The sequence below is a fragment of the Rhinoraja longicauda genome, chromosome 11 (assembly GCF_053455715.1).
Source record: "Rhinoraja longicauda isolate Sanriku21f chromosome 11, sRhiLon1.1, whole genome shotgun sequence".
Taxonomy (NCBI): domain Eukaryota; kingdom Metazoa; phylum Chordata; class Chondrichthyes; order Rajiformes; family Arhynchobatidae; genus Rhinoraja; species Rhinoraja longicauda.
The window spans coordinates 22,026,176-22,052,540 of record NC_135963.1 but is presented as its reverse complement, the minus strand read 5'-3'; the positions used below and the strand labels follow the sequence as shown (position 1 = coordinate 22,052,540).

Here is a 26,365-nt window from a genome sequence, read left to right as displayed (position 1 = left end):
GATTCTGTGGGCTGAAGAGACTGTTTCTGTGCTGTATCTCTAAACTAAACTAAACTAAAAAGAGACAAAGTATCTAAATAGTGAGAGATTGCAGACCTTTGAGTTACAGTGAGAAATGAGTGTCCAAGTGCATAATGAGCAAAGGTTGTCATGCAAGTACAAAATATAATTAGAAAGGATAATGGAAATGTAGGCCTTTTTTGCAAGAATCATGGGGTATAAAACCAGGGTTGTTTTAATGCAACTTTACATTAAAGATGCACCTGGAGTATTTTGTATAGTTTTTAAGGAAGCATATACTTGCATTGGAGGTAGTTGATTCATGAAGAACAGATGATTGGGTTCTTTAATCCTTGGAGTCAGGGCTTAAGCTAGTGCGGGGCCCGTAGCATATGTTATAAAGAGGTCTTAAATATGGGACAAGGTGACGTCACCGCCCTCACCCAGCCAGCGGCCAAGTGCCCCAGCTCCACCAATGACGGCCGCCCGGGTCGGGAGGTGGGTTGCAACCTCCGTTCGGTGAACAGAGACTGTATCCAAGGTTTGTTTTCAGTGAGGGAGAGCAGGTATCCACTCGGGTAATTATATATTTGAGAAAATGAGAGTAAGAACAAATGTGAAAAATAGATTTGTGACTGTTCAAGGGGTCAATTTATGGAATAGTTGCAACAATGAATTAAAAGAGAGTGGTAATATGTGTAAATTTGAGAAAATGTTCAAAAATATCATATTTGAAAGATACAAAATATGTGATCAGCACTGAGAAATGACTGACATGATAGAAATGATGGTTCTTGACTATATTTGTGTTTCTTTCTATGTTTTGTTTATCTGCTTCTGACTTATGATATTGTTTTTTTTAAATTATACTTTGTTAAGTATTAAGGGTAGGCACAATAAGCTTTGGCGTCTGCCTACACCTTTTTTTTTTCGGTCAGAAAATATCATGTGTGATTATATTGTTTTATTTATGATACATTGATTTCGCACTATTTAACTTTCACAACTGTATGGTCAATCTGTTGTATTGTATTGACCGGAAAATAAATAAATAAATAAAGGGGAAATAAACACACTACGGCTTCACTCCCCGAGCACACCCGGCCTGCTCCCCGAACACACTTGGCCCCGCTCGCCGAACTCCATTAATGTTAACGAGCTCTGTTAGCCTACACTGTCCGTTCAACAATGTCGGGGCCTACCGCGGCCCGTGGGTCTAATACGGGACTCTCAGAGAGTGTGTGATGGAGTGGTTTAGTTTAGAGATACAGCGTGAAAATACAGGCCCTTCAGCCCACCGTTTGTATCGATCAGCGATTCCCGCACACAGTCGGGACAATTTTACACATACATCAAGCCAATTAACCTACAAAACTGGAAGTCTTTGGAGTGTGGGTGGAAACCGAAGATCTCAGAGAAAACCCATGCGGTAACGGGCAGAACGTACAAACTCCGTACAGACAGCACCCATGGTTGAGATCGAACCCGGGTCTCCAGTGCTACAAGCGCTGCAAGGCAGCAACTCTACCACTGCGCACACCATGGGAAGAATGACGGAGGATTGCGAGAAGAGGGCCAGAGGTGTGGGAGCCGAGGTTGCCAGAGAAGTAGAGACAGGGAGGGCTTGTTTAAGACAAAACGGTCACCCATTTTAGACAGAGATAAGGAAAAATAAATTCCCTTAGACCAGTGTGAGTCTTTGGAACTCTCTTCCTCAAAGGCAGTGAAAGCACTGTATTTTATAGCAGAGGAAGATAGATACTTGATACACAATGGAATGTTACTGCGCATAGTCGAGAATGCAGAGTTGAGGAAAAAATTAAATCAACCACAATTTTACTGTAACTGCAGAGCTGCCTGAAGAGGTCCAGTTGTCTATTTCTGCTCTGATCCTTGCTGAGAATTGGGACACACTGTTGCAACTGTTCTCCTTCAGTTAACTTCTCTGGTTGCACACCACTTTGGTGTTGGGAGAAGGGTTTCTCAGTGAGTCTTTGGATGATGTGACTGACATAGTTGAAAGGTTGGAAATGTATGCAAGCTTTCAGATGCGGGAGTAAGGTTTGCAGCCACACAGCTGGCGCCTTTATATAATTGCACGACAGTAATATGTAGGTACCATTTTAAAATATTGTTAAGCATTTATGTAACATTATCGGAACAAATAAACCACGCAGATGGATGGACGGTATTCCATATTATGTGACACACTTTTATAGCACGCTCTTAATTAAAGTCGTAAAATGAGACATTTTTTTTCTCCAGCTTTATTTACCTTTCTCTCCCACTGAACATTGAAGAAAAGATAGGAAGATTGCAAACAAGTTCTGCTTCATGTGTTTTTTTTATTTGCTGTCTTGTAATCAGCAATGAAATTCCCCCTTTGTATCATTCCATTGGTTTATTGCACTGGTGACATGCCCCTTCAGCCTTCCTGCTTTGTATTTCCACAAGTAGTCGATAAAGAAAAAAATATATTGTAGCATCTATTATGCACTGTTGAAAATGTTGATATTTGACAATTGTTTGTTAACTATTATAAATTATAGTTCCTTGTAAATACATGTTATATTTACATCAGCTGGATAGGACATCAATTTCTGTCAACAAGTAAAAGACCTTTAAAATCTCCATCTGCAACAAAAGCCACCCTATTACCATCATGGGTCATCTTTTGTCACAGGGAGATGGAACGCCAAGGATTAGCAAATGTTCTAGCGTGAATGGCTGCTGCAAGACAAGGACAGATTGTTCAGTTTGTTGTATTTCTGTTCCCGTGCTGCGCTTGTCATCCTGGCAGCTAGCTCATTTCAATTTGCCCCATGGCCCTGCTGACACTGTGTGTATGCACAGAAAGTTAAATTCTCCTCTGATCAATAAAGAAGAAGTGTTCCTTCTGCCCAGTCGATATTTTTTTTATCTGTCTTCTGCCCCGTTCTGCTGATGGCAGCTTTTGTGAGGAAAGTCACTCAAGGGCACCAGGCAAGGCTCAGCTACTTTTTTGTCCCCCTGCTAAAAGTTAACAGATTTGGCCTTTTGCTAATAACAGCTTTATGATTTATCTCTATTTTAATTGGAAAATTTGTGAATTAATTGATTTTTCTTACTTTCCAATTAACATTGTAATTGGCTGCGTAATAAATTCTTCGGCACCCTACAAATGAGGCTTGACATGAAGATTGAGGGGGACATTGGAAGGCTGCATGGCACACCCTGTGATCTAAAAACACTAATAAACTATGTTATTTTAGCATATCCCTGGGTGAGCTTCCAGGCATAAATTCACAGCTGTGAGGTTACAGGAACTGACACTATTAAGTGCTTTGACAGAAACTTCTGACAGACCTCCTCATGGGCTGACCTGATTGATCTATCGCTCTGTCCACTGACAGCCTCAGGAAAGCCAAGCCATGAGGGAGAAGAGATCAGCTTCCTGGCGCAGGAACTGAATTGCAAGGACTAGGGCACTGTAAACAAGTGGCAGGGCAGAACAGGGGTGCACTATGCGGACGATGTAGGTAGTTGTGCATGTCGTTTTCCATCACATTAGAATTATTTATTTTGGATTTGTCAGGCCCAGGTTAATTGTTTCAAGTAAAGTGTATTCCCATGATTTAAAATAAATACATTTCTTTTTCATGTTTTATATTTAATGATTTTTTCTTTGCCTAGTTTTATATTTAATGTTTTTTTCTCTTTTCCGGTATTACTAATTAAGCATTTCCTATCCATATCGTAACAGAATCAAAATTCTCAGCAAGGCAAATTGCTTTAAATTTCATACAAGCTAAAAATGTATAAAATATTAAATTATCCAATGCAATGATCCAATGCATAGAGCACACCAAGTAATGTGTAGTTTAACCTGGACAAGCCTGATTCAGACTCGTTTTAAAAGTCATATTCATTCTGAGAATCAGTTTATTTTTTTTAGAAGATATTCTTCCCTTTTTGCACAATTTATATTAAGAATATTTTGAGTTATACTCGCAGAATTAATACAAAAATATATTTTGGGTTTTCATAATCTACTGCCCATTTCAAGTGTAGGCATTATAAAAACTATAATTTCTTTCATGCTATTTTTTGCAGATTGTGGAGATTTTCAACTAACATTGGTGTAAAATATTTCTGGCATTCCTTGTGACATTATTACGGTGAATAGCAGTTAGCAAAATAAAAGCTTACATTTTGCATTTTGGATGGTTGCAATTTCATTCCTATATTTAATTCTAAATAACAGAAATGTTCCAGATATCTGAATTTCAATATTTACACAATTTGTTCTTTTAATATATTATGATGCCCTGATTTTTAAAAAAATAATTGGAATATTATGTTGAAAAAAAATGGTAACATCAAATATTTTAACAGCTACTTTGAGTTTGACGCTGTGTGTCTCAACAGCTTCATGTTCTATGACATCTCAGTCTAAACGTAAGTTATTTTCATTTTGGATATATTCATAGTGAGTTATGTTTCATGCATCTTTTAGCATTTATTAAAGAACCAAGCAAACTATGAAAACCTAATTGCAATATGACACGATTAGCTTTAAAAAAAAATTGCCTCGACTGCAATTATCTTCCAACGTGAAATGTAGTGCCCCCTGACGCATATGTCAGTGAGAAAGGTTAGAGTTTCCAACACATTCTTCTCTCTCCACAATATTCCATTGACAAACAAGCAGTAACTAAAAGGGACATAAAACATAACTTGGTGGCTGGATAGTTTTTCCACCAGGTTTCAAAGGTTCTATAGTTTTTCCAAAGAAAATCTATTGATATTCAACAAGGAGTATGATACCAATGTGCACTATTTAATTCAGTTTGATCAGCAATGTACACTAGAACCTATCTTGACAAGCAGCAGCCATCATGTTTCAGATTTAAATAGAAAGTCTAAATACAGAATGATCAGCAAAATAGTAATTGATTATTGACTAAGATGACATACTGAATTTGAGGCCATATGCAGATATTCATTAGGTCTACTTGCTTTCTGCCTGGACTTTTGAGAATTGTACTTTGGTTAGCACAATACATGTTGTTTAATTTGAATTTAACCTGTGACTTGTGATAGAAGAAGTTATTTGCATGGGTTAGGATTTTGCTTATGTGGGCAATTTAATGCTGTACGGAATTTGAATGTGAAAGTTCTAACATCCACAAAGACCATTTTTGTAATCCAGCTGCTACATATATATTTTTTGGCAGCACACTTTGCTTATTTTGGTGTTATAGAGATGCTAAATACTGAAACAAAAACACTAAATTATTAAATTGATGGATACCTGTCTCCAAAGCCAAACTCCTCACTGATGAAGAAACCCAACCACAGGCATAGTTCACATTTGTACCTATGATCCCTCCCCTGCCACATCTATAAGCTGCATCATACAGGGAGCGCAAGTGGACAAAATCGGAGAGTATGTCAACTCTCCCAATTCCAACTGCATTGAGTTGGGTTCATATCATATATATACAGCCGGAAACAGGCCTTTTCGGCCCTCCAAGTCCGTGCCGCCCAGTGATCCCCGTACATTAACACTATCCTACACCCACTAGGGACAATTTTTACATTTACCCAGCCAATTAACCTACATACCTGTATGTCTTTGGAGTATATAGTTGTAGTATATAGCAGGTAAAGCTGACGAGTTAAAATTATTACCTTAAAGGAGATGAACTAAAGTCAATCCAAATAATCCGATGAATGCCGTGCTATATTAAAAGACATGATAAGAGTTGTGGTAAAAGACACCCATGTAAACTTGGGTAAAGCATTCAAAGGAATGGACAAAAAAGACAGAAAGTTAAGGGTTTAATATTTTGTGATAGGAGGTTCCGTCCCTAAAACAAGACATATGGATAAATTGTAATGACTTTACTCATTTCTTTCACTCTGTTATGGATTAACCAATTATAAAACTGTGTCACAACATGATCCTCAAAAATAAATTTAAAATCCTTTAGTGCAATATATGTTATGAGATTAAAGTGTTTTGTGACTCTGAAACAGCAAATACTGACACAGACTCTTTTACATGATTCTTTTATCCTGAAGAGAATGAAAAGCGCAAAGCCAATAGCATCATGTATTTATTTGTGTGTGTGTGAGAGAAAAGTATCATGGCAATTCTCAACTGATAAATTTGATGTAAGCTAACACTTCTGTTAGGTTTTACTTGAGTGTTTCATTATTGAACATTCAGTCCTTAGCATTCCCTTCTCGATAGCACTGTAATGCTTTTAGATCTATCATGACCTCTGTTATAACACTCATTGATTCGATGAAACCTCTACTGTGAAAGAACAGCATTATATTTGTTAATAATAAAATGAATTATGGAGGGGCGTCAATAGAAAAGTGATTACTAAAGGTTCCTTCTCTCCCTTATATGTTTTAAATAGTGGAAAAATACATCTAATCATCTGCATAGTTGTACTTTGAGAACATTATTACAGTAGTCTGGTTCTTAACATACTCTTGTAAAAATACATGTAACTCTAAAGTAACACTTTTAAAATATATATTTACATTTTTTACCAAAATATCTTCTTTAACATACAATGATTTAAAACCCCAAATGTGTTCTGAGCTTAAATCAATTAATCATGGAATTAAAAAGTGAGTGCTGGCTTTTTGTATGGCTATATAGGTTGCTCTATACCTTGCACTTTCCTAGTAGTTCTGCTTTTTCTTTCAAATACTTATCTTTTTGAAGGCCTCAGTTGTACAGTATGTGCTTCCACCACCATTTCAAGCTGTCAATTCTGGAGAGTAGCTACTTGTTGCCTAGTAGATGGTCACTAGGATGTTTTTGGTTATCTATGTCCTTGGCTTTCCAGACTCTGTATGATTCTGTAAGACTCTGTATGATTTTGCATTCTTCAATCAAAACACCTCTGAAACTTCTCTGCATCAAGAGAACAACAATCTATATAGCAAAGTAAACTCCTCTATCCTTTCAACAAACTAGTCCGGTTTTTTTTCTCTAAAACATTTGCTTTCCCCAAACACATCACCCAGATTTGGATATTGTGCTAAGTTGTAGCCAAACCAGGTTTTTAAAGTGACTCTATGATATTTTATTTTCTATCCCACTTATCTATGAAACATAAATTCCCTATGGCGCTTCAACCATTTTCTTCACTTGTCTTGCCATTATCAAAAATTATGTGCATATATATACACAGGGTTTTCTGTTTCTGGAGTCATTTTAACATCGTACCTTTTAGATTATATAGTCTCTCTTTATTCCTCCCACTAAAATATGAACACTTTTTCACAATAGTTGTCATCTGCCACTTGTATGCTAATTCTATCAGCATGTCTACGTTCTCTTAAAGTCTATCACCATTAAGGTAGCACAGTGGTGCAGCGGTAGAGTTGCTGTCTTACTGCACCAGAGATCCGGGTTTGATCCTGACTACGGATGCTATCTGTATGGAGTTTCTACGTTCTCCCTGCGACCACGTGGATTTTCTCCGGGTGCTCCAGTTTCCTCCCACATTGCAAAGACATGTGGGTTTGTAGGTTCATTGGCTTCTGTAAATCATTCCTAGTGACTAGGATCAATGTTGCAGTGTTCATTTTTTAGGTGCCGGGGCTGTCACTGGTGCCGGAGTGGCAAATTCCCCGCTAGTTAACATTCCCCGCTGTTTATTTTGCCTTTTTTTTACAGAGGTGCCAGAGCGGTGAGCTCCGGCAGCACTGCACCCCTGACTAGGATAGACTTAATGTACAGGTGATTGCTGGTTGGCATGGACTCAGTGAACCAATGTGCCTGTTTCCACGCTGTATATCTAAACTAAACTAACCCCACTTGCAGTTAGTTGCAACTTCCATATCTAATGTTATCTGCATGTTTGGAAATGTTTCCCTGAACAGAAAGACCATGCCATAAATTGCTTCAAGAATAACAATATGTTTCTTGCACTGAAACCTGAAGAATACCAATATATAAATTCCTTAACTAAAGGTATTAAGACTTTCGAAGGCTGTTGCATAGATACATAGATACATAGACAATAGGTGCAGGAGTAGGCCATTCGGCCTTTTGAGCCAGCACCGCCATTCAATGTGATCATGGCTGATCATTCACAATCAGTACCCCATTCCTGCCTTCTCCCCATACCCCTTGATTCCGCTTGCCCTAAGAGCTCTATCGAGCTCTCTTTTAAATGTTTTGAAATTAAATTATTGTAAGAGCAGATGTGATACTGTGTCACAAACGGTTGCTGAAAGGTGAAGACAGCAGCCAACTCTTATTTGGAATTAATGAGAAGTACAGGTATTACCCAGGTTACAATGGTTCGACTTTGCGACGGTGCAAACGGCAGGGACCCATAGCTTCCAGACACGTGATTGCGCGTTTTCAATGCATTTCGACTTGCAATACTTTCGGTTTCCGATGGGTTTCTCAGAACGGAACCCCATCAGAAGCTGAGGAGTACCTGTATTGAGCCATATTTGAGATATGACAGTTTATAGATTTTGGGACAAGAATGGAAGTCAAAAATCACTGGCGTTTTGCTGGAACTATACAGATTGCTTCTTGTGCCACATGCTGGGGAGTTTAAAAAGTGAAAAATTAGGAAAGCCAAAATATTCCAGGAATTGAAGGGACTCTAAATATCACTTTTCCAATCTCCCCGTTTAGGTTTTATATCCTAGGAACTACCAGGTAAATCTATTTTTCTTTACAGCCTTCCTTCCCTAATGCAACACCCAGAATTGGATATGGTGCAGGATATTTGTGCAGAAATGCTAATTAGAAAATGGGTAGACAATTCAAGATAATTTCCTAGAAAAAATGTGTAAGGTTGAGACTAGAAAGGGACAGCAGGATTAATAAAACTATTGGAATATGAGTAGAGTTGAAAAAAGTACTGCAAAAGTCTCATGGGATCCACAGTATGTTGATGAATTGGATCCAAAATTGGCCTGGCCATAAAAGACAGAGGGTGGTTGTAGAGAGCTGATTTTTCTGACTGGAGATCTGTGACCAGTGGTGTTTCATGAGGATAGGTGCTGGGATCTCTGTTGTTTATAATATATATCATTGACGTGAATGAAAATGTAGGTGGTCTGATAAAAAAAAGTAGCTGCCAGGAGAGGTGGTAGAAGCAGATACAATACTATGTTTAGACGGACACAAAACAGGCAAGGCATACAGGAATATGGACCTTATACAAACAGATGGCATCATTATGATCAATGCAGGCAAGGTGGGCCGAAGGGCCTGCTCCTGCGCTACACTTTTCTATCTACAGTATGTAAGGTCAATAATTTGAGGAAGGAACAGAATACAGAGATACAAGACCTGTTGTAGAATGAGCAAGACAGTTCAAAAAGTGGGGAAAACGTTGAGGATTAGCATTCCAAAACAACAGTAATAGGATTGTGAATGCCAAAATAACTTTTAATAATTAGAATTCAAGCCATTAATAATGACAGTGATGTGTTATGTGGCCATAACAAAATCAAAGTGGGAATTTGTATTCAGGTTGCATTCAGGACTGCTTCCTAGATCAGGATATTATTGTACAGCAGAATAAAATGTATTTATAAAACAAAACCTGAGAATATGGGGAAACGAGAAAAAAAGAACATTTTTCTGATATAGTTTTAGAAAATAAAAAACGTGGGGCAACTGATTGATGTGAATATTGAAGAATGATTGCCAAGCAAAGACCCTAATATATTCACAATACATTGCTGTTTAAACAGAAACAAGAAAGGAATTATCTCTGAAGTATGATCATGGATCAAGATAGTAAAGTCACTTGACTCTAAGTGCATGCTCTCAGGCTGTTGAGAGGTCAGAAAGTAGAGAGGAGGGGCACTTATCACACTTTTTTCTACCCTCCTTTAACATATAAATTGTACTCTAAGATGGAAAAGTTACTGATATAATGTCCTTGTTCATGGATGAAGAAAAGAAAAAGCACGAATCAGTTGTTTAATATTAGTTCATAATCCATTCTTTGAGATCAAGTTAGTAAGAAGTACAAGATTTAATCAAAGATAACCAACAAGTGGCTTTGCAAATTTAATAGAGGTTATAGAAAAATGTTATTGATTGGACAGATAAAGGGACTACAGTAAATACAGCACATCAGGATTTTCAGAAGGTATTGCTAATATGTTTCAAAAGAGTCTTATTGGAAAAATTCAGATAAGCAGAACAAGATAAAATGCAGTAATCTGATAGCTAGTTGGTCAATGGACAAAAAAAAAGGTTGGGTGTTGCAGTTGTACACATCTTAAGACAATTCCTCAAGCTCGACGGTGGCGCAGCGGCAGAGTTGCTGCTAGAGACCAGGGTTTGATCCTGACTACGGGTGCGGTCTCGACGGAGTTTGTGAGATCTCCCCGCGACCTCCGTGGGTTTTCTCGGGATCCCTGGTTTCCTCTCACACTCCAAAGACGTACAGGTTTGTAGGTTAATTGGCTTGGAATAATTGTAAATTGACCCTAGGACAATGTGTAGGATAGTGTTAGTTTTCAGGGACTGCTGGTCGGCGCGGACTTGGTAGGCCGAAGGCCCTGTTTCCGTGCTGTATCTCTAAACTAAACTAAACTGGAGAATGCCCTGCCCCTAATCTGATGTCGAGTGTTCTGCAATGTCTAACGTAAGATCCAAAGTCAGTTTCTTGGAAGGTAGTTTTGCTGCACTCTTGTCTTTGTGTTAATATTATGGTATTCGTGTGCATTCTGGACCTATGGGATCTCTTAGCTACTGAGATCCCATGGTGGCTTTCTCTGAATGCCTAAAATTGACTGGAAAGTTAATTATATTGATCTTCGGAAACGGGACACTGCAGTATTGTTATACAACAAAAGTGGGTCTGAAGCTTGTTGAATACAACAGGGACTTAAACACTTGAAATTGAGCTATGTTTCTGGGGCTGTGGCCTCACTTCACCCTTAGAGAAAAGGACAACAATACAGAAAATAATTTAAGGAAAGTGGCTGAAAGTGTTGCTGTTCATCTCCACTCTAGTGTTATAAGTAGGTAGAGAATTGCTGAATATGAAATTTTCAGTCCAAAATCCAATTATTCAATTGGTTACGCATTGAATATTTGTGGTTTTCAATTAATCATTTCTTCTTCACTCAGCAGTGCTTAAAGCAAGTCAATAATTTCCCTGATAAAGTAAAAACAGAATACGAAGTACAGGATTTACCCCGTTCTCCGAGAATTTATTGACTTTGCTAAATGCGAGTTTGTGAAGACTGATCAGGACCCAAAAGGTTGAAGAAGCCCATAATCATTTTTAATTGGGTTACCTTTGATCTGTTGTACACAGAGCATCATTGACATTATTAGACAAAACACATAACAGGCTTTTACAGACATTTGCAAAAAGCTGAATTTTAACAACCAGTACAATCTGTCCTTCTGTTTTCAGCAGATTAATTATCAGAAGAGTTGACATCACCTCCCAGAAAGTGCAGAATGCTTTTTATATTCTCGTATTCAACTATACAGTCTTCTGGGTTTCACAACAATACCATAGGAAAAAAAAAGATAATCTGCCTTTTATGTTTGCTCCACTTTGTATCTTTTCTTTTTCTGTTTTTTTTTGTCAATCTGTTTTTGACTTCTGATTGTTACTGGGAGGTCGCAAACCCTTAGAAGCATACGGATTGGGGATTTTATTTCCTTAAGTCCAGCAAACTGGATTACTGTATACGAAAGACAAAAAGATCCAGATGGGCTTCATCATACATATGATAAAGGGCAAGAAGCATTAGTGCGGAGTGGGGAAGTAAGGAATTCCAATTGGACTTTATATCAGGGATCACCTTTCCTTCCCATTTTCTCCCTCGCTCCGTCTCAATTAAAACTCTCCATTTCCATAATGGATTTATTACATTAGGTTTGCTTTATATTAGCTGCTTCGTTCTGTCCCTTTGGTTTGAACACTGCTTTAAAATATAATGTCCTGGAGGAGCTTAGCACCGCATGTCTTCAAGAAACACCTTCAGTGCTCATTTCAAGGCATCCGGCCATCTGCCAATGAAGGCGGATTTAATCTTGTAAAATTAAATTTCGCTCCGCTGACATACTCTTAGGCGTCTGCGGCTGAGCGCTGTGGACAAACTGAACATGACAGGAGCATTGTTTTTTGTCACATCTACTGTGTTGATCTTTTCAAAGTCTCATAAAAATTTATTGATGTCCCTGTTTGCAGCCTAGGATATTAGTGTCTGGAGCACAGATATGATTTGATCTGTCTTCCCTTATTGGCGACTAGCGCTTAGCAATGCTTTTTAATACTTGCTACCTTATAATCAGTCATTCCCAAAGTTGCAAGGTGGATGCAGTTAAGATCTGGCCTTTATAGTAAGCTGCTTTGCCCCTGAGGCTGATGGCTTTGGCACTATAAGTATGTAATTTTTGTACAATATATTCATAAGTTGATAGATGTACATACCAGCATCTACATCTTTGAACGGTTAAGTGCTATAATGAGAAAAGAAAGAAGAAACAGTTACAAATTCGATGTGACAAAAAAAAAATCATTACTTCTCTTTGTTCTGATATCATTTGTTAAAGAATGATCTACATCTACCATTGTATAATTAGTTTAATTAAAAATTTATTTTCAACTCATTTTCTAAAGTTGTATAATTGTTTCAAATTGAACTTGTCTAACAGGAGAAATTTCGTAAGAGATTAGATTGAAACTTCAATAATTTAAATGTACAATTAAAGAGTTTTACTTCAGGGTAATTAATAAGATATTCTTCATAGCGACAATGTGGATTAATACGTCCCATTTGTTTAATAGAAAACTGAAAAAAAGGTTTCCTGAACACCAACTATATATTGTCACAATCTATCATACACATCTATTTGCCTGTTTGTCATTAATATTGTATTTTGTACACATCTTTTTTATTTGTTGATCATGACTCGCAATCCATAGATTTGTAGCTGCATGCATGCATTAAAATTTAGCCAGTGATTAGTGAAAAGGATGGGAATCCCAATGGGAAAATAGAATTGGGAGAACCTTAATACTAGGCTTCTCTTTGATAACACCTTCCTTCCTGCAAAAATTCATCCATAAATTCTTCAAAGAAGCAAGATAATTCTCGGGAAATATCTGTGGCCAATGCTCTCCAACTTGCATTGTTACAGCACATACATGACAATTATTTTGGTGTCATCTTCGGTGAGTTGCAGTGATGGAATATGTCAGTGAACTCGTCAGACGTAAGCCGAAAGATTGGTGCCTGTGAATTCCTAATCCGATTTGTTCCACAAGGAGGCACTCCAAAGATCAGTTCGAGCTTAAGATGGGAGGGAATGTTGAAATAATCTTTTGGCATTTGTGTTGCAAATGTCATGGTAACTTCCTACAGAACATGATTAGCAAAGGTTTCTTGCATAGTTTGACTTGAGGGACATTTACAGAATGGGGATACTTAAAGATGAAAGCTCGGCAATGTTTACATTTTCTGCCAAGAAATGTGGTACCATGTCCACATGGCTGGTACTGTGCTGTCTAACACAACTGGGTCCATATATTCTCTCCAACCCCCCTCTTTTCCCCTCGCACGTGCTTAGCCATGCCACAGCATGGAGGTACTAAAAGAACGACAGCACCGTACCCACTTGAAAAGACTGAGGTCACGATCCTATTCATCGGGAGGCCTGGAAGCAAATAGCATGATTGCCCTTTTAGCAGTATTGGTTTGCAGTATGTTGAGAGTAAAATAATCATCTTTCTAAGTGGAATTTTGATATTTATAAGAAGTAGATTTTAAAAGTGTTGGCATTGAGTGAAAGCAATATATCTGGAGATGGCAGATTTTATCTTCATAATGGAGTACAATAGTCAAAAATGGGTAGTAATTTAGAGTTTTAGAATAAAATTACTGTTACTGTAATGATATATATGATACTTTATAAATGAATAATTTTACTGACCTAAATGAATAATAATTGAATATCCCCAGCCATTCTCTCTCTGCAGCCTATTAGATTAATTACTTCAGCTGTTTATTTCTATTCATTGAATTTGTTTTTGGCATATTGTACTTTTTCTAAGAGTCCAAATTACAACAGCAATGAGTTAAAAAATCATTACTTGTACTGTTTGTATAACCTGCTAGTAGCAGTCATCTATCTGTGATAATAAAGATGGTGTGATAAACCTTGCCTATCTAATATTGAATGATAAGAAAAACATTTGCTCTTTTGGTTCGTGAGTACATTCCAGTCTCAGGCCTGTCACCAGATGCAGCAGGTCAAGGTACCCAACAAAGGATGGGAAGGATGTTGGTTCATTTAATTTTAGTTTGTTCTAGCAAATGGCTTAAGGGAAAATCAGGTAGATGGGGTACTTGTGGGTGCTTGTAGGTATCAGATCACCTCCACTTTCAGCTTTGGGATAGAAATGACAACATGAGATCTTTTACATATTTTGCCAAATGCTGTCAATCAAGTGAAAGGATAGAATATTGAAAGAAATGGTATCTTGGATGTTGAGGGGAGACCTGATAGAAGTATTAAATTATGAGAGGCATAGAGATAGGATTGACAGTCAGAACCTTTCTCCCTGGGTGGAAATGTCAAAGATGAGAGGGCATAGCCTTCAGGTGAGAGGAGCAACGTTTAAAGAAGATGTGCAGAACAAGTTTTTTTACACATTGGATGTAGGTGCCTGGAGCATGCTGCCAGGGGTGGTGGCGGAGGCTGATACAATTTTGACATTTGTAAGGGTTTTAGATAGGTAGATGAATATGCAGGGAATGGAAAGATATGGATCACATGCAGGCAGATGAGATTAGCTTATCTTGGCAGCATATTTGGCACAGACTTTGTAGGCTGAAGACCCTGTTCCTGTGTGTACTTTTCCATGTTCTTTGTGAATCTCACATAATGACATTTGATAAACATTTTGGAAAAGAGCAACACAGTCCTCCAAATGTCTCTTATTACAAAAAATGATATCATTTTTGTTAACTCCATGGTCACTCCTGAGGTGGTCCTGTTTCTCTTGCCAGTTAAATTGGGAGTGATCAATATGATGTTGAACCTGCAATTTTTCTGTTTGTGCACTAAATGGTCCCCAGGAAAAAGAAATGTAATAATTGTGACCAGTCTGAAGAAAAGTCCTCCACAGATGCTGCCAGTCCCACAGAGTTTCTGCAGCAGTTGGGTTTTTGCTAATCTTGGCCGGTTATTGATTGCCCAGTTCATCAATTGTTGGGGTGGGAACTTTGTAGTATACACTTGAGGTGGTAGGGGATTAGAGAGGAGCTGGAGGTGGCAGATAATAGGAAAAGGGATTCTAAAGAAAGACTTGAATAATAACAATTTTTGTTGGATATAAAAATCTTCATTCAATGTGTTTCATTTTAAATTGATTCTCCAAGCAATTTTCAAAGGCTACTAAAATCCTTATTAATGATCACAAGGATAAATAAAGGAAATAAGGAGCATCAGATTGAAGAAGAGAAGAATGTGTGTTCTGATGGTCTTCTTTGTGAGACAAGTTACAATCTGCGACTGAGCAGTAAGTGTAGGAAGGAACTGCAGATGCTGGTTAACACCGAAGATAGACACAAAATGCTGGAGTAACTCAGCGGGTCAGGCAGCAGTTCTGGAGAAAAGAAATCGGTGGCGTTTCGGGTCGAGACCCTTCTGCAGATTCCGATGTATGTATGTCTGGAGAAGAGTCTCGACCCGAAACGCCACCTATTCCTTTCCTCCAAAGATGCTGCCTGACCCACTGAGTTACTCCAGCATTTTGTTTCTATCCGCTGAGCAATAAGTGGCAGTTTGGAGTATTAGAGCAAGTGTCCTCGCCGAGTAGTGAGGCAACTAACGTTTTGCAAGCATCTCTGTCAGCTCAGTAATTCTTTTTGTGGGGAATCATAGGCCCAACCATTTATGTTAAGCAGATTATATATTTTTCCTTGAATTGCTTTTAGTTAGATCCCAGAGGTGACAATAGAAAGGATGCTATCTCTTTTAATGTGCTATCAAATGACTCAAAGTAATATTGCATGGACCTCTAAATCTATGTGATAACTGACCTTTATAATGCAATTCTCAACTTTGTCTCCTAAATCTATTTTAAACACCCTGGAATTTTGATACATTTGTTAAAATGTTGCAGACTCTGGATGTCGATAATCTCGAGTCCCAATTTTTCTTTCTTTCTGCTAAACAGAAGTAATGTCACTTTGACAAGAATGGTATTGGACAGCTGATGTGCTTTCAGGATGAGATGCAATTTATTCTGTTGTGTGTTATACAGAATCTGCCAAAACACACATTTGATTATTTTGCACAACATTGCAAATAATTACAGTGTACTTTGCAACAGTTTGCACTTTGGGGAGATTTAAAAACGATAATGCCAGGTAATATAATGAATAACAAAATCTGTTAGCATGTTATAATAGTACTCATGCAGAAAATTAACTAGAACTGTGCGCAAGACATGAACTGCAATAAAGTGAAATAATTATTTCCTGTTTCTTCAACAGTAAGCATTCCATGTTGAAAGACAGCACACTCCAAGGGACTAAGGTAAGTGAGGCTGAACAAATGTTAAAATGCGAGTCATAGCAAAGATGAATGGAAGTGAGTGAAAGTAAACAAGAAGAAAAACAGAATGAAAAAGAACTGAAACAAAAAGAAATGGAGAGAGAATAAATTTGCATGCAAGAAATAAAGCAAGGTGCAAAGATACAAGGCAGCTGTAAAACTAAGAATTGTACGATATTTCAAATGAGGAAATGAAAGAAAGAAATCACAAGATATGTGAGTAGCAATCGCTCAGAAAAGGAGAGGACTAGAAAGAGATTGAGGAAAAGAGCCTTTTAACTGACATGAGAACAGTCCTGTCCCTGGAGTCCTTCATTTCCAGTTAAGTTAGAATTAAGTCCTTGTTAAACAACCACTCTTCAAGGACTTTCAGCTGCCTTCAGAGTGGGATTAAGGATCAGAAAATAATCGCAGGCTGCCATCAATCCTGAGTAAGAATAAAGTGTTAAAATGCAGCACCATGAGGTGACCACTTTTGGCGGCTACTATAAACCCCCTCTATTGCAGAAATCCTTTCTTGAATTGGCTGGTGCTTTGAGAATATACATGTCAAGGGTCGTTAAAAGAAGATTTAACAAAAACACTTCCTTTTTCACAAATTTTGACTCCTATCCTCTGCAACTGAGACATTTTCATGCTTGTAACTCATGTACTATATTAAGTCTAAGTCGGTGAAATTGCATGATTTTCTTTTAATTGTTTATTGAAATAAGCAATAAAATTTGATGTATCTCTGAGTAAATAACCAATTGCTTTTTAAAAATATTGTCAGGATCGAGAATATTTAACACAATTTTGTGGTCTAGCACCAAACATCTCAGCACTTACCAACATGATGGACTGGCACTGGTTAAACTTTATTCGAGTAATATATATTAAAGTCTTGTTTCCTAAAAAAATCTCTGCCGATTTCTCCCTTCACTTACTTCTCTGTGAATACCAATCCTTTGGAAGGTCAAATTCTGCAGGCAATACTCTGGGGTGAAAATGCAGTTGCTCACACAATATTCACATAGATGTTGATGCTGAGTGTCAGAAGGTATGTTGACAACAGGGCACATCACGTGACTTCAGCTTTGTAAGCTGGAGGATGATCATGAACGGGAACTGTGACCATAAGTGCAGGTGTGCTTGGGATCAATTGGAGGACTTCAGCTGCCATCTTCTGTAAGATCAACCAGCCAGCCAACTCCTATGGCTGCAACCCTGGGCTGTTCTTCGAAGGGTATGCTTTCACCCCAGATAAAATTCAGCAAGATAAAACTGTTGAATAAAACATGGTTTCAAATGAAGCAAAAAAGAACTCAAATCATTCCAGTGCACATGAAATCCATGCTCTGCCCACACCCTCAAAGCTACTTGCTTTTCGAGTTTAGTTGATTTTAATTTATTGTCACTTGTACCGAGGAAAAGCATTGAAAGTGAAAAGCATTTTTGTTGCGCGCTTATCCAGTCAGCAGAAAGTCTACACATGATTAAAATCAAGTCATCCATAGAGCACAGATACAGGATAAAGGCAATGACGTTTAGTGCAAGATAAAGTCCAATAAACGTCCGATTAAAGATCCTCTGAGGGTCTCCAATGAGGTATATGGAAGGTCAGGACTGCTCACTAGTTGGCAATAGGATGGTTCAGTTGCCTGATAAAAGCTGGGAAGAAACTGTTCCTGAATATGGAGGTATGCATTTTCACACTTCTGTACCTCTTGCCTGATGGCAGATGGGAGTGGAGGAAGTGTCCGGGGCTACGTATTCCAATTCGCCTCTCTTCCGAAGAATAGTCTACATTTATGGAGAATTGTGGCTTGCATGTATCCTTAAAGAACATTTTTTATTCTCGATGTCTGTCTTAGATTTTGCAAGTTCCAAAGAAGAAATGGTCATGGTAAAATCTACCACAGATTTCACTGCTCGAGCTAGAGAATCCTAGAACTAGCTTACTGGGAAATGTTACATTTCAACACGGATTTCTACAAATTATGAATGTAATTGTTAGCATGAATTATAATAGTGTAAGATAATGGGAATTAACTTTATTTTCCAATTATGAGCTCAGTGAGTGGAACGACTATTGAAGGAGAACATTTTCTTATGTTTTATTTTTACAAAGGGTAACAACTTATATCAGTACCCAACCCAGAAAGCTTGAGACTCCACTGAATCTTGGTTTAATTGAATACACCAGATCTTACATGTGCACAGATCAAACGAGTCCCTGGTGAACAGCTTGCACATGAAGCTTTCAGAACAAAGTTGGCACCTTGGAACTAGTGGACTGAGGGACATTGGAAACTATAGACAATAAAAAAGTCTCTGCAATAATACAGGGCCCTGCTGAGACCTCACTTGGAACATTCTGTACGATCCTCAATTCCCTATCTAAGGAAGCATATATTTGTGATTTTAACATATTGATTTCTACGTGGGAATTTACCTGTGAGCAGGAACAATGCAGGGTAAGCTTTTACTTTCAGGAGCTGAGAAGAATGAGAGGTCATTTCATTGAATCATACAAATTTCTTCCGGTTTTCTTCTCTGTCCTGTTTACCTAGGTCCTCTCATGCACTATTTCTACCCCCTGCCATTCCCATCCAATTCCATTACATTTGTCCATCTTCTCATGCCTAGCACCCACCTTTCCCTCCTCTGGGTCCTTGTCACCCTGACCACCCCCCCCCCCCCCCGCCCACCCCATGCTCATTCCATTGTACCCACCATCCATCCCTCCCTCTGGTTCTACATTTCACTGCTCACCTTCCTTTCTTAACAGATCCTCAATTTGCAGCCCTTTGTCTGTTCCACTTATCACCTCCAGCCATTGTAACTATTTCCAGTCTTCTCTCCCCCACGTGACTCATCCGCCTCTCAACTCCTCCATACCTCGATCACCTAACACTTGCCAGCTCTTGCCCCACAACCTCCCCTCGCCTCTTTCTACTATATCTCCCCTCCTCTACTCCAGTCTTGAAGAAGTGTCCTGACACAAAACGTTGTCTATCTATTTCTTTCCACAGACACTGCCTGACTCACTGAATCCCTCCAGCAGTTTATTTTTTGCTTAATGTTGGAAACGCATAGCAGGTCAGGCAGAGAAGGAAACAGTTAATGTATCAGTTTGATGATGTTTCATCACAACTGGGAGAAGTTTCTCTTTCTACAACTTCCTGACTTGCTGGGTATTATTTTTAGTTTTTTAAATTTTATTTCAGATTTTCAATATTTGTGATATTTTGCTTTGGATTCAGATGCATGTAAGTAGAAATTAGGGCTTATTTGCAGACAAATGACATTAATGTCTACATAGCAGAGAGACAATTTAGTTCCATGAGATTCAGAATTCCTTTCAGTGAATTGAAAGGCCTGGGTTTTGACATATCAAAATGCTTTATTTGAATCAAATATTATTTAACTGGAATCTTTTGTCCTCAAATAGTTTCAGTTTTGCAGTTTAAATGTAATATAGACAGCCGATGTTCACTAAGCCTATGTTCCCAATTTGCGTCTGCCATGGATAAATTGCTTTAATGACTTAATCGATCTACATCAACAGTCATCACTGAGCTGCCCATCTATTTATGTGGCCTCTGGGTTTCAGTGGCTCGTCTCCTAAAAGATCAGTGATGTTTGATTTGTGACTTACTTTGCTGCATTTAAAACATCTGAATTAATTTCTTGGATATCTGAGGTCTGCTTGACTGACCTCTGCTCCTGTCCTGGGAGAGCTGAGCATTTGAGTTGCAGAATGGCTTGTTCATGGGACAGTGTAGGGCATTTGGCCTTTCACCTGAGTTTGCAGAACCATATTTTAATGCTCCTGTCTTGTTAGTTGACGCATTTCACAGTGGCAAAAAAGAGCATGCCCTCAAATCACCTAGATTTGTGCCTAGAAATGTGTATCTCTGTGTTAAATAGGGAAGGCGGGTTAGCTGGAAGAGCTGCCGCCTCACTGCGTCTGCGAACCGGATTAGATTCAGACCTCGCATGTTATTTCTGTGGAGTTTACATGTTCTCCATGTGACCGCCTGGGTTTCCTACAGGTGCTCCAGTTTCCTCCCACATCAGGTTAATTGCCCTCTGTATAGTTCCCCATAGTGTGTAGGGAGTGGATGCGCAAGTGGGATAACATAGAGTGAAGGGCTGATCGGCATGGATTCGGTGGGCTGAAGGATCTGTTTCCGTGCTGTATCTCTAAATTAAACTAAAACTAAACTTTGATGGTTAATAATGCATTTGTTTCTCAAACTTATGTCCCCTTTACCTTCTGTTTGTTAAGCCATTGCTTCATAACTGAGTTTTTGATAATCACATCTTCTTAAATGCTTAGCTACATTTTGATTCTGAAGCCTTAAATTGGATTGATGTCTTTATTGGCCTGTTCCTTCACTGAAATTTCCTATTGGCCTGTTGCTGAAAGAATTTGTATGAACATTATTGTGTTAAGAAATATCAGTGGATCACAAATAAACATGAATTATTAGAAGATGTGAAAGCATTCTAGATACAATTATTATCCATGTTAAATCCATCTTTCAAAAAAGGGGACATAAGCAAAATATCCATAGAACTATCCAATTGCTCTGTGCTTTATTTTGCTGCAACATTATCAAGCTCTGCATTTTGTGCACCATTTATAGAATCATACAGCATGGAAACAGGCCCTTCGGCCCAACTTGCCCACAACAGCCAACATGTCCCATCTACACTACTCCCACCTGCCTGCATTTGGCCCATATCCCTCTAAACCTGTCTAAATGTTTCTTAAAGGTTGTGATAGTACCTGCCTCAACTATCTTATCCGGCAGCTCATTCCATACACCCACCACCCTTTGTGTGGAAAAAGTTACCCCTTAGGTTCCTATTAAATCTTTCCCCCTTCACCTTAAACCTTATGTTTTGAAATAGGTTTGGATAAGCCCATCAGCGACATGAATATCTTAACATGGACAGTACCTAATCTGTATGCCCACAAATATTCTCTGCAGCCTCTTTGGTGTTCAATGGGGGGTTTAAGAGTAATGATCTCAAGGGGCTCGTAATCACAGTAAACAAATATAGTTCTCCTATGGGTGCACAAGTGAAACATCTCAGGTCTGAGGATCACTATGCAATCCCCTCTTAATTTGTGTGCAATCTGTTTCTGTGGCTATCTGAATGCTACTGCAGGATTGTTACTCCAGGATACTTTTTATTCAGGCACCTGTATGTAGTGACAGATCTTTTTTCATCCTTGGCATATTGCAACATTTTTAAGAGCTTCAGTGTTTGATTGTTCAATTTTACTTGCTTCTTCCTTCAATGGCTTGTTGCTGATGTCAGTCATAATCTAACTTGTTTACTGTTTCAAATTACCCGAAGGCCATAATTAAATCTTTATCCCTTTGAGACATTCATGTATAGCAACTAGTCGGTGAAATTCCTCCCACACTGTATTGATAACAAATGTCACTCTTTTTTAATGGCAGCTTTTGAATTGAGGTGTTGAATTGGGTTAAATATGAGCTCAAGTTCATCAAACTCATTCTTTACTCTTCATGTAACAAAACATCTCCTGTCATCTTCTTAAGATAGTGACTCCTCCTCATCCCTAGGATATAAGCACATTTTCAACATGCTGCATGATTACTCAACATTTACTCGGCTGGATACTCAAGAGAATTGGGCATCTCTACTGGAATTATCCTGTTTGCCTCAGTCAGTGTCTCCAACCTGGCTTTAATTTTCTCTTTGCAAGCCACAGGGACACACCTTGAATGGAATACCATAGCTTGCTTCCTCTCATTTACTCGGTGGTATTATCTTCTAGTTTCCCTGTTGCTTAAGTGAGATCGGTATGTGCATTTGCAAATTGCATGGCTCATGCTGAATTTAATTTTCATGATCTGATGATGTACCTTTCTCAGTCCCACCTGACGAACTATACAGCTTCCTAATATAGGTGTTAGAATGTTGAATTCTCAATGATTTTCCGAGTCCAGTGGTGGTGTTTTAAAACTTTTATTCAGGCACAGAGCTTAGATAATATTCAAGTAAAGCCTGGCACACAAGAACAAAGAAACTATGGATGTAACTATTAGTTAAACTTTCCCGTGGATCAGATAGTAGCTCTCTTGACTTTCCATTTGTTGGTGGCACTATTCAAAGTTATTTTTTTTTCTGACTTCCAACCAGCAAGGTATTTTCTACAAGATTGACTCTCTCCCACATGTGGGACATCTTTGTTCATTGGAACTGGGTTTCAATTGGTCTAAACCAACCGTACAGCATTGTTAATATCAGTGGATATTTTTAAGGCAGAGATAGACAAATTCTTGATTAGAACGGGTGTCAAGAGTTATGGGGAACAAGCAGGAAAATGGGATCAGGAAACAGAGATCAGCCATGATTGAATGGCGGAGTAGACTCAATGGGCCGAATGGCCTAATTCTACTCGTATAACATGCGAACCTGTAAACTTGTAAGCACCTTGGCAACAGAAAATTCAAAATTCTCCCTCAATAGGTGTGTGACATTTTTCTGATCTACTACCATCCAGTACACATTTAGTTTAGTTTAGAGATACAACATGGAAACAGGCCCTTCACCCCACCGAGTCTACACCGACCAGCGATCCCTGCACATTACCACTACCCTACATATGCTGCAGACAATTTTACATTTATACCAAGCCAATTAACCGACAAACCTGTACATCTTTGGAGTGTAGAAGGAAACCAAGGATCTCTGAGAAAATCCACGCGGTCACGGGGAGAACGTACAAACCATACAGACAGTACCTATAGTCGGGATTTAACCGGGTCTTTGGCTCTGTAAGCGCTGTAAGGCAGCAACTCTACCGCTGCTCCACTGTGCCGTCCACACATCATAATGCCCTTAATGTTTTGGATTCATCTATGGATAGCATTTCCCAACAGACTTCAGTTAATTTATTCACAAAATGCTGGAGTAACTCAGCAGGTCAGGCAGCATCTCGGGAGAGAAGGAATGGGTGACGTTTCGGGTCGAGACCCTTCTTCAGACTGATGTCGGGGGTGGGACAAAGGAAGGATATAGGTGGAGACAGGAAGATAGAGGGAGATCTGGGAAGGAGGAGGGGAAGGGAGGGACAGAGGAGCTATCTGAAGTTGGAGAAGTCGACGTTCATACCACCGGGCCGCAAACTGCCCAGGCGAAATATGAGGTGCTGCTCCTCCAATTTCCGGCGGGCCTCACTATGGCACTGGAGGAGGCCCATGACAGAGAGGTCAGACTGGGAATGGGAGGGGGAGTTGAAGTGCTGGGCCACCGGGAGATCAGTGGCGTTAATGCGGACCGAGCGCAGGTGTTCAGCGAAGCGATCGCCGAGCCTGCGCTTGGTTTCGCCGACTTCAGTTAATGTTGTTCTACATCAACAGCATTGAATCATTGGTTTCTATTGTACTGTATTGATATTGATAATAAGTGTAAGAAGGAACTGCAGATGCTGGTTTAAACCGAAGATAGACACAAATAGCTGGAGTAACTCAGCAGGACAGGCAGCATATCTAGAGAGAAGGAATGGGTAACGTTTCGGGTCAAGACCCTTCTTCACACTGGTTGGAGATAAGAGAAACAAGAAACGAATTAGGTTCCTTTATGAAGGCAGTATACCAGTAGAAATGTAATTGACTGCCCGTGGCTACCTTTGCACCAACATTTTGGCATAGGTACATCTAATGAGCATTCCTAACCCAGGTTGGGCAAGCAATTGACATCCTACCAGGTATGTTATTTTCTGCTGCTACTCTGAAACTAGTGCTATTTCTGCCACATCACGGCTCATCCCATCCACTCCATAGACTCTTGATGTCCTTATCATCATGCACAGTTTGTAGAAATGATCTTGTAAGCTGGGACGCCACACACATTTTCCCATACGCAGCATACCTTTCCGTAGCCACTCATGTTATTGTTCACCATAATTGTAACATCCGAACAAACTTGACAGTTCTTTCTTTTTTCTGCCCATAATCCTGTGTTTCAGCATAAATAGTCTCTCTAACCAGCTCCACAGGTGGAGACATGGCAGATGGAGTTTAATCCAGGTTAAAGGAGGTCATCCAATGTAAGGGGAATGTACACAGTCAATGCAGGACATGTAACAGCAATGATGTACAGATGGATCTTGTGGTCCAGGTCCAGGGCACCCTGAATATAACAACATCAGTGGTAAAGAAGGTGTATCGTATGCTTGCCTTCATCGGTCAGGTCATTGAGGATGAGAGACTTATAAAATTTTGGTTGTGCTGCATTTGAAGTAATATATATGCAGTTTTGGTCACAGGAATAATGAGAAGGCTTTGGAAAGGGTGCAAAGAGGGTTACCAGAATGCTGCCTGGATGAGAGGGTATTAGCTATAAGAAGAGGTTTCTCTGGATCATCACAGGCTGAGGAGAGACCATGTAGAAGCTTATACATTATGAGAAGCACGGATGGGCAGGCAGAAACTTTATCCCAGGGTGGAAATGTCAAAAACAAGTGGGCAAAGATTTAAGGTGAGAGGGGGATAGTTTAAAGGAGATGTGCTGGGCAAGTATTTTCCACAGAGTGGTAGGTGCATGGAATGCGCTGTCAGGGGTGATGGCAGAAGCAGACACGAGGCTTTTACATAAGCATGTGGATTTGCAAGGAATGAAGGGATATACCTTAGTTTAGTTTAGCGATACAGTGCGGAAATAGGCCCTTGGGCCCACTGAGTCTGCGCCAACCAGCGATCACCCCAGCAGGAAACCAGAGTACCTGAGGAAAACCCACGCGGTCATGGGAAGAACGTACAAACTGCGTACAGACAGCATCCGTAGTCGGGTTCGAACCCTGGTCTCTGGCGCTGTAAGGCAGCAACTCTACCTCTGCCCCACTACGTCGCCCCAAATATGGATTATGTACAGGCAGAAGGGGTTGGTTTAATTTGGCACAATGTTTGGTACAAACATCACGAGCCAAGCGGCCTGATGCTGTGCTGTACTCTTCTATGATATGTGTTAAATAGAACGAGAGAATCAGTTTTATTGGAGCTGAGTTTTTCTTTCATTTAATCTACTGACAACCCTGTAGACACAGAAAAGGAAAAGGGAGAGAGAAAGCCGTCTGTAAATGAGGGGATAGCACTTAATAGTCTCAAATGGCTGCCTTAAAGGAAATTCAGTTAACAAAATGTCAGAGGGAAATGCACTTCCATTCACTTTATGACACATGATCCTGCACGCATAGGGAAACAATATTTACAATATGCTAGCAATTTCAATTCATTTTAGAGATGTACGACGGAGATTAATTTGTGGGATAGAAAATGGCAAGGGAAAGATGTCTAATGCTTCTCTCTAAAAAGGAGCTGTCTTCAAGTCAGAGGTGTTGGAGCCACCAGGCTTGCAAAGATTAATTGCCTTACTGCCATTAAACCTAAAATTAGCTGGTGGGGGAACATCATGTAAAAGGTTGAAAAGCCATGAATTATTATTTTTAAGCTCCTACCTTTGGAAGATACTTTTTCCTCTTGCAAATGTCACTTGTGCTGAGCTAGCTGGTTGTGTAAAAGTTATGTTTTTTAATCATGCTGCGCAAATTATTTTTTTGATTAATTTTTCCTCGCTTTTATCGTCTCTCAGCCTCTCAGCACAACTGCTGACCTGCACAGCACCCTTTCTTCAAGCACAAAAGGGAGAAAAGGAGGGAGAGAACAGGTGATGACTCACTGAGGGTCCCTGATTTTCCGCTTCTGTGTAGATCCCAGTGTGACAGAAATATGTCAAAGATATTGAATGTTCTGG

At 39.2% G+C, this 26,365-nt stretch overlaps 1 protein-coding gene across 5 annotated transcripts in view; it reads left to right on the top strand.

Moving 5' to 3' along the window:
• Positions 1 to 26,365, top strand: part of rnf220a (ring finger protein 220a) — a 404,962-nt gene that overhangs the window by 270,801 nt on the left and 107,796 nt on the right. For all 5 annotated transcript variants that reach the window (XM_078408445.1, XM_078408442.1, XM_078408444.1 and 2 more), the window contains exon 4: positions 16,522 to 16,564. In XM_078408445.1, coding sequence (XP_078264571.1) covers positions 16,522 to 16,564 — 43 coding nt within the window. The remainder of the gene's footprint in view (positions 1 to 16,521; positions 16,565 to 26,365) is intronic.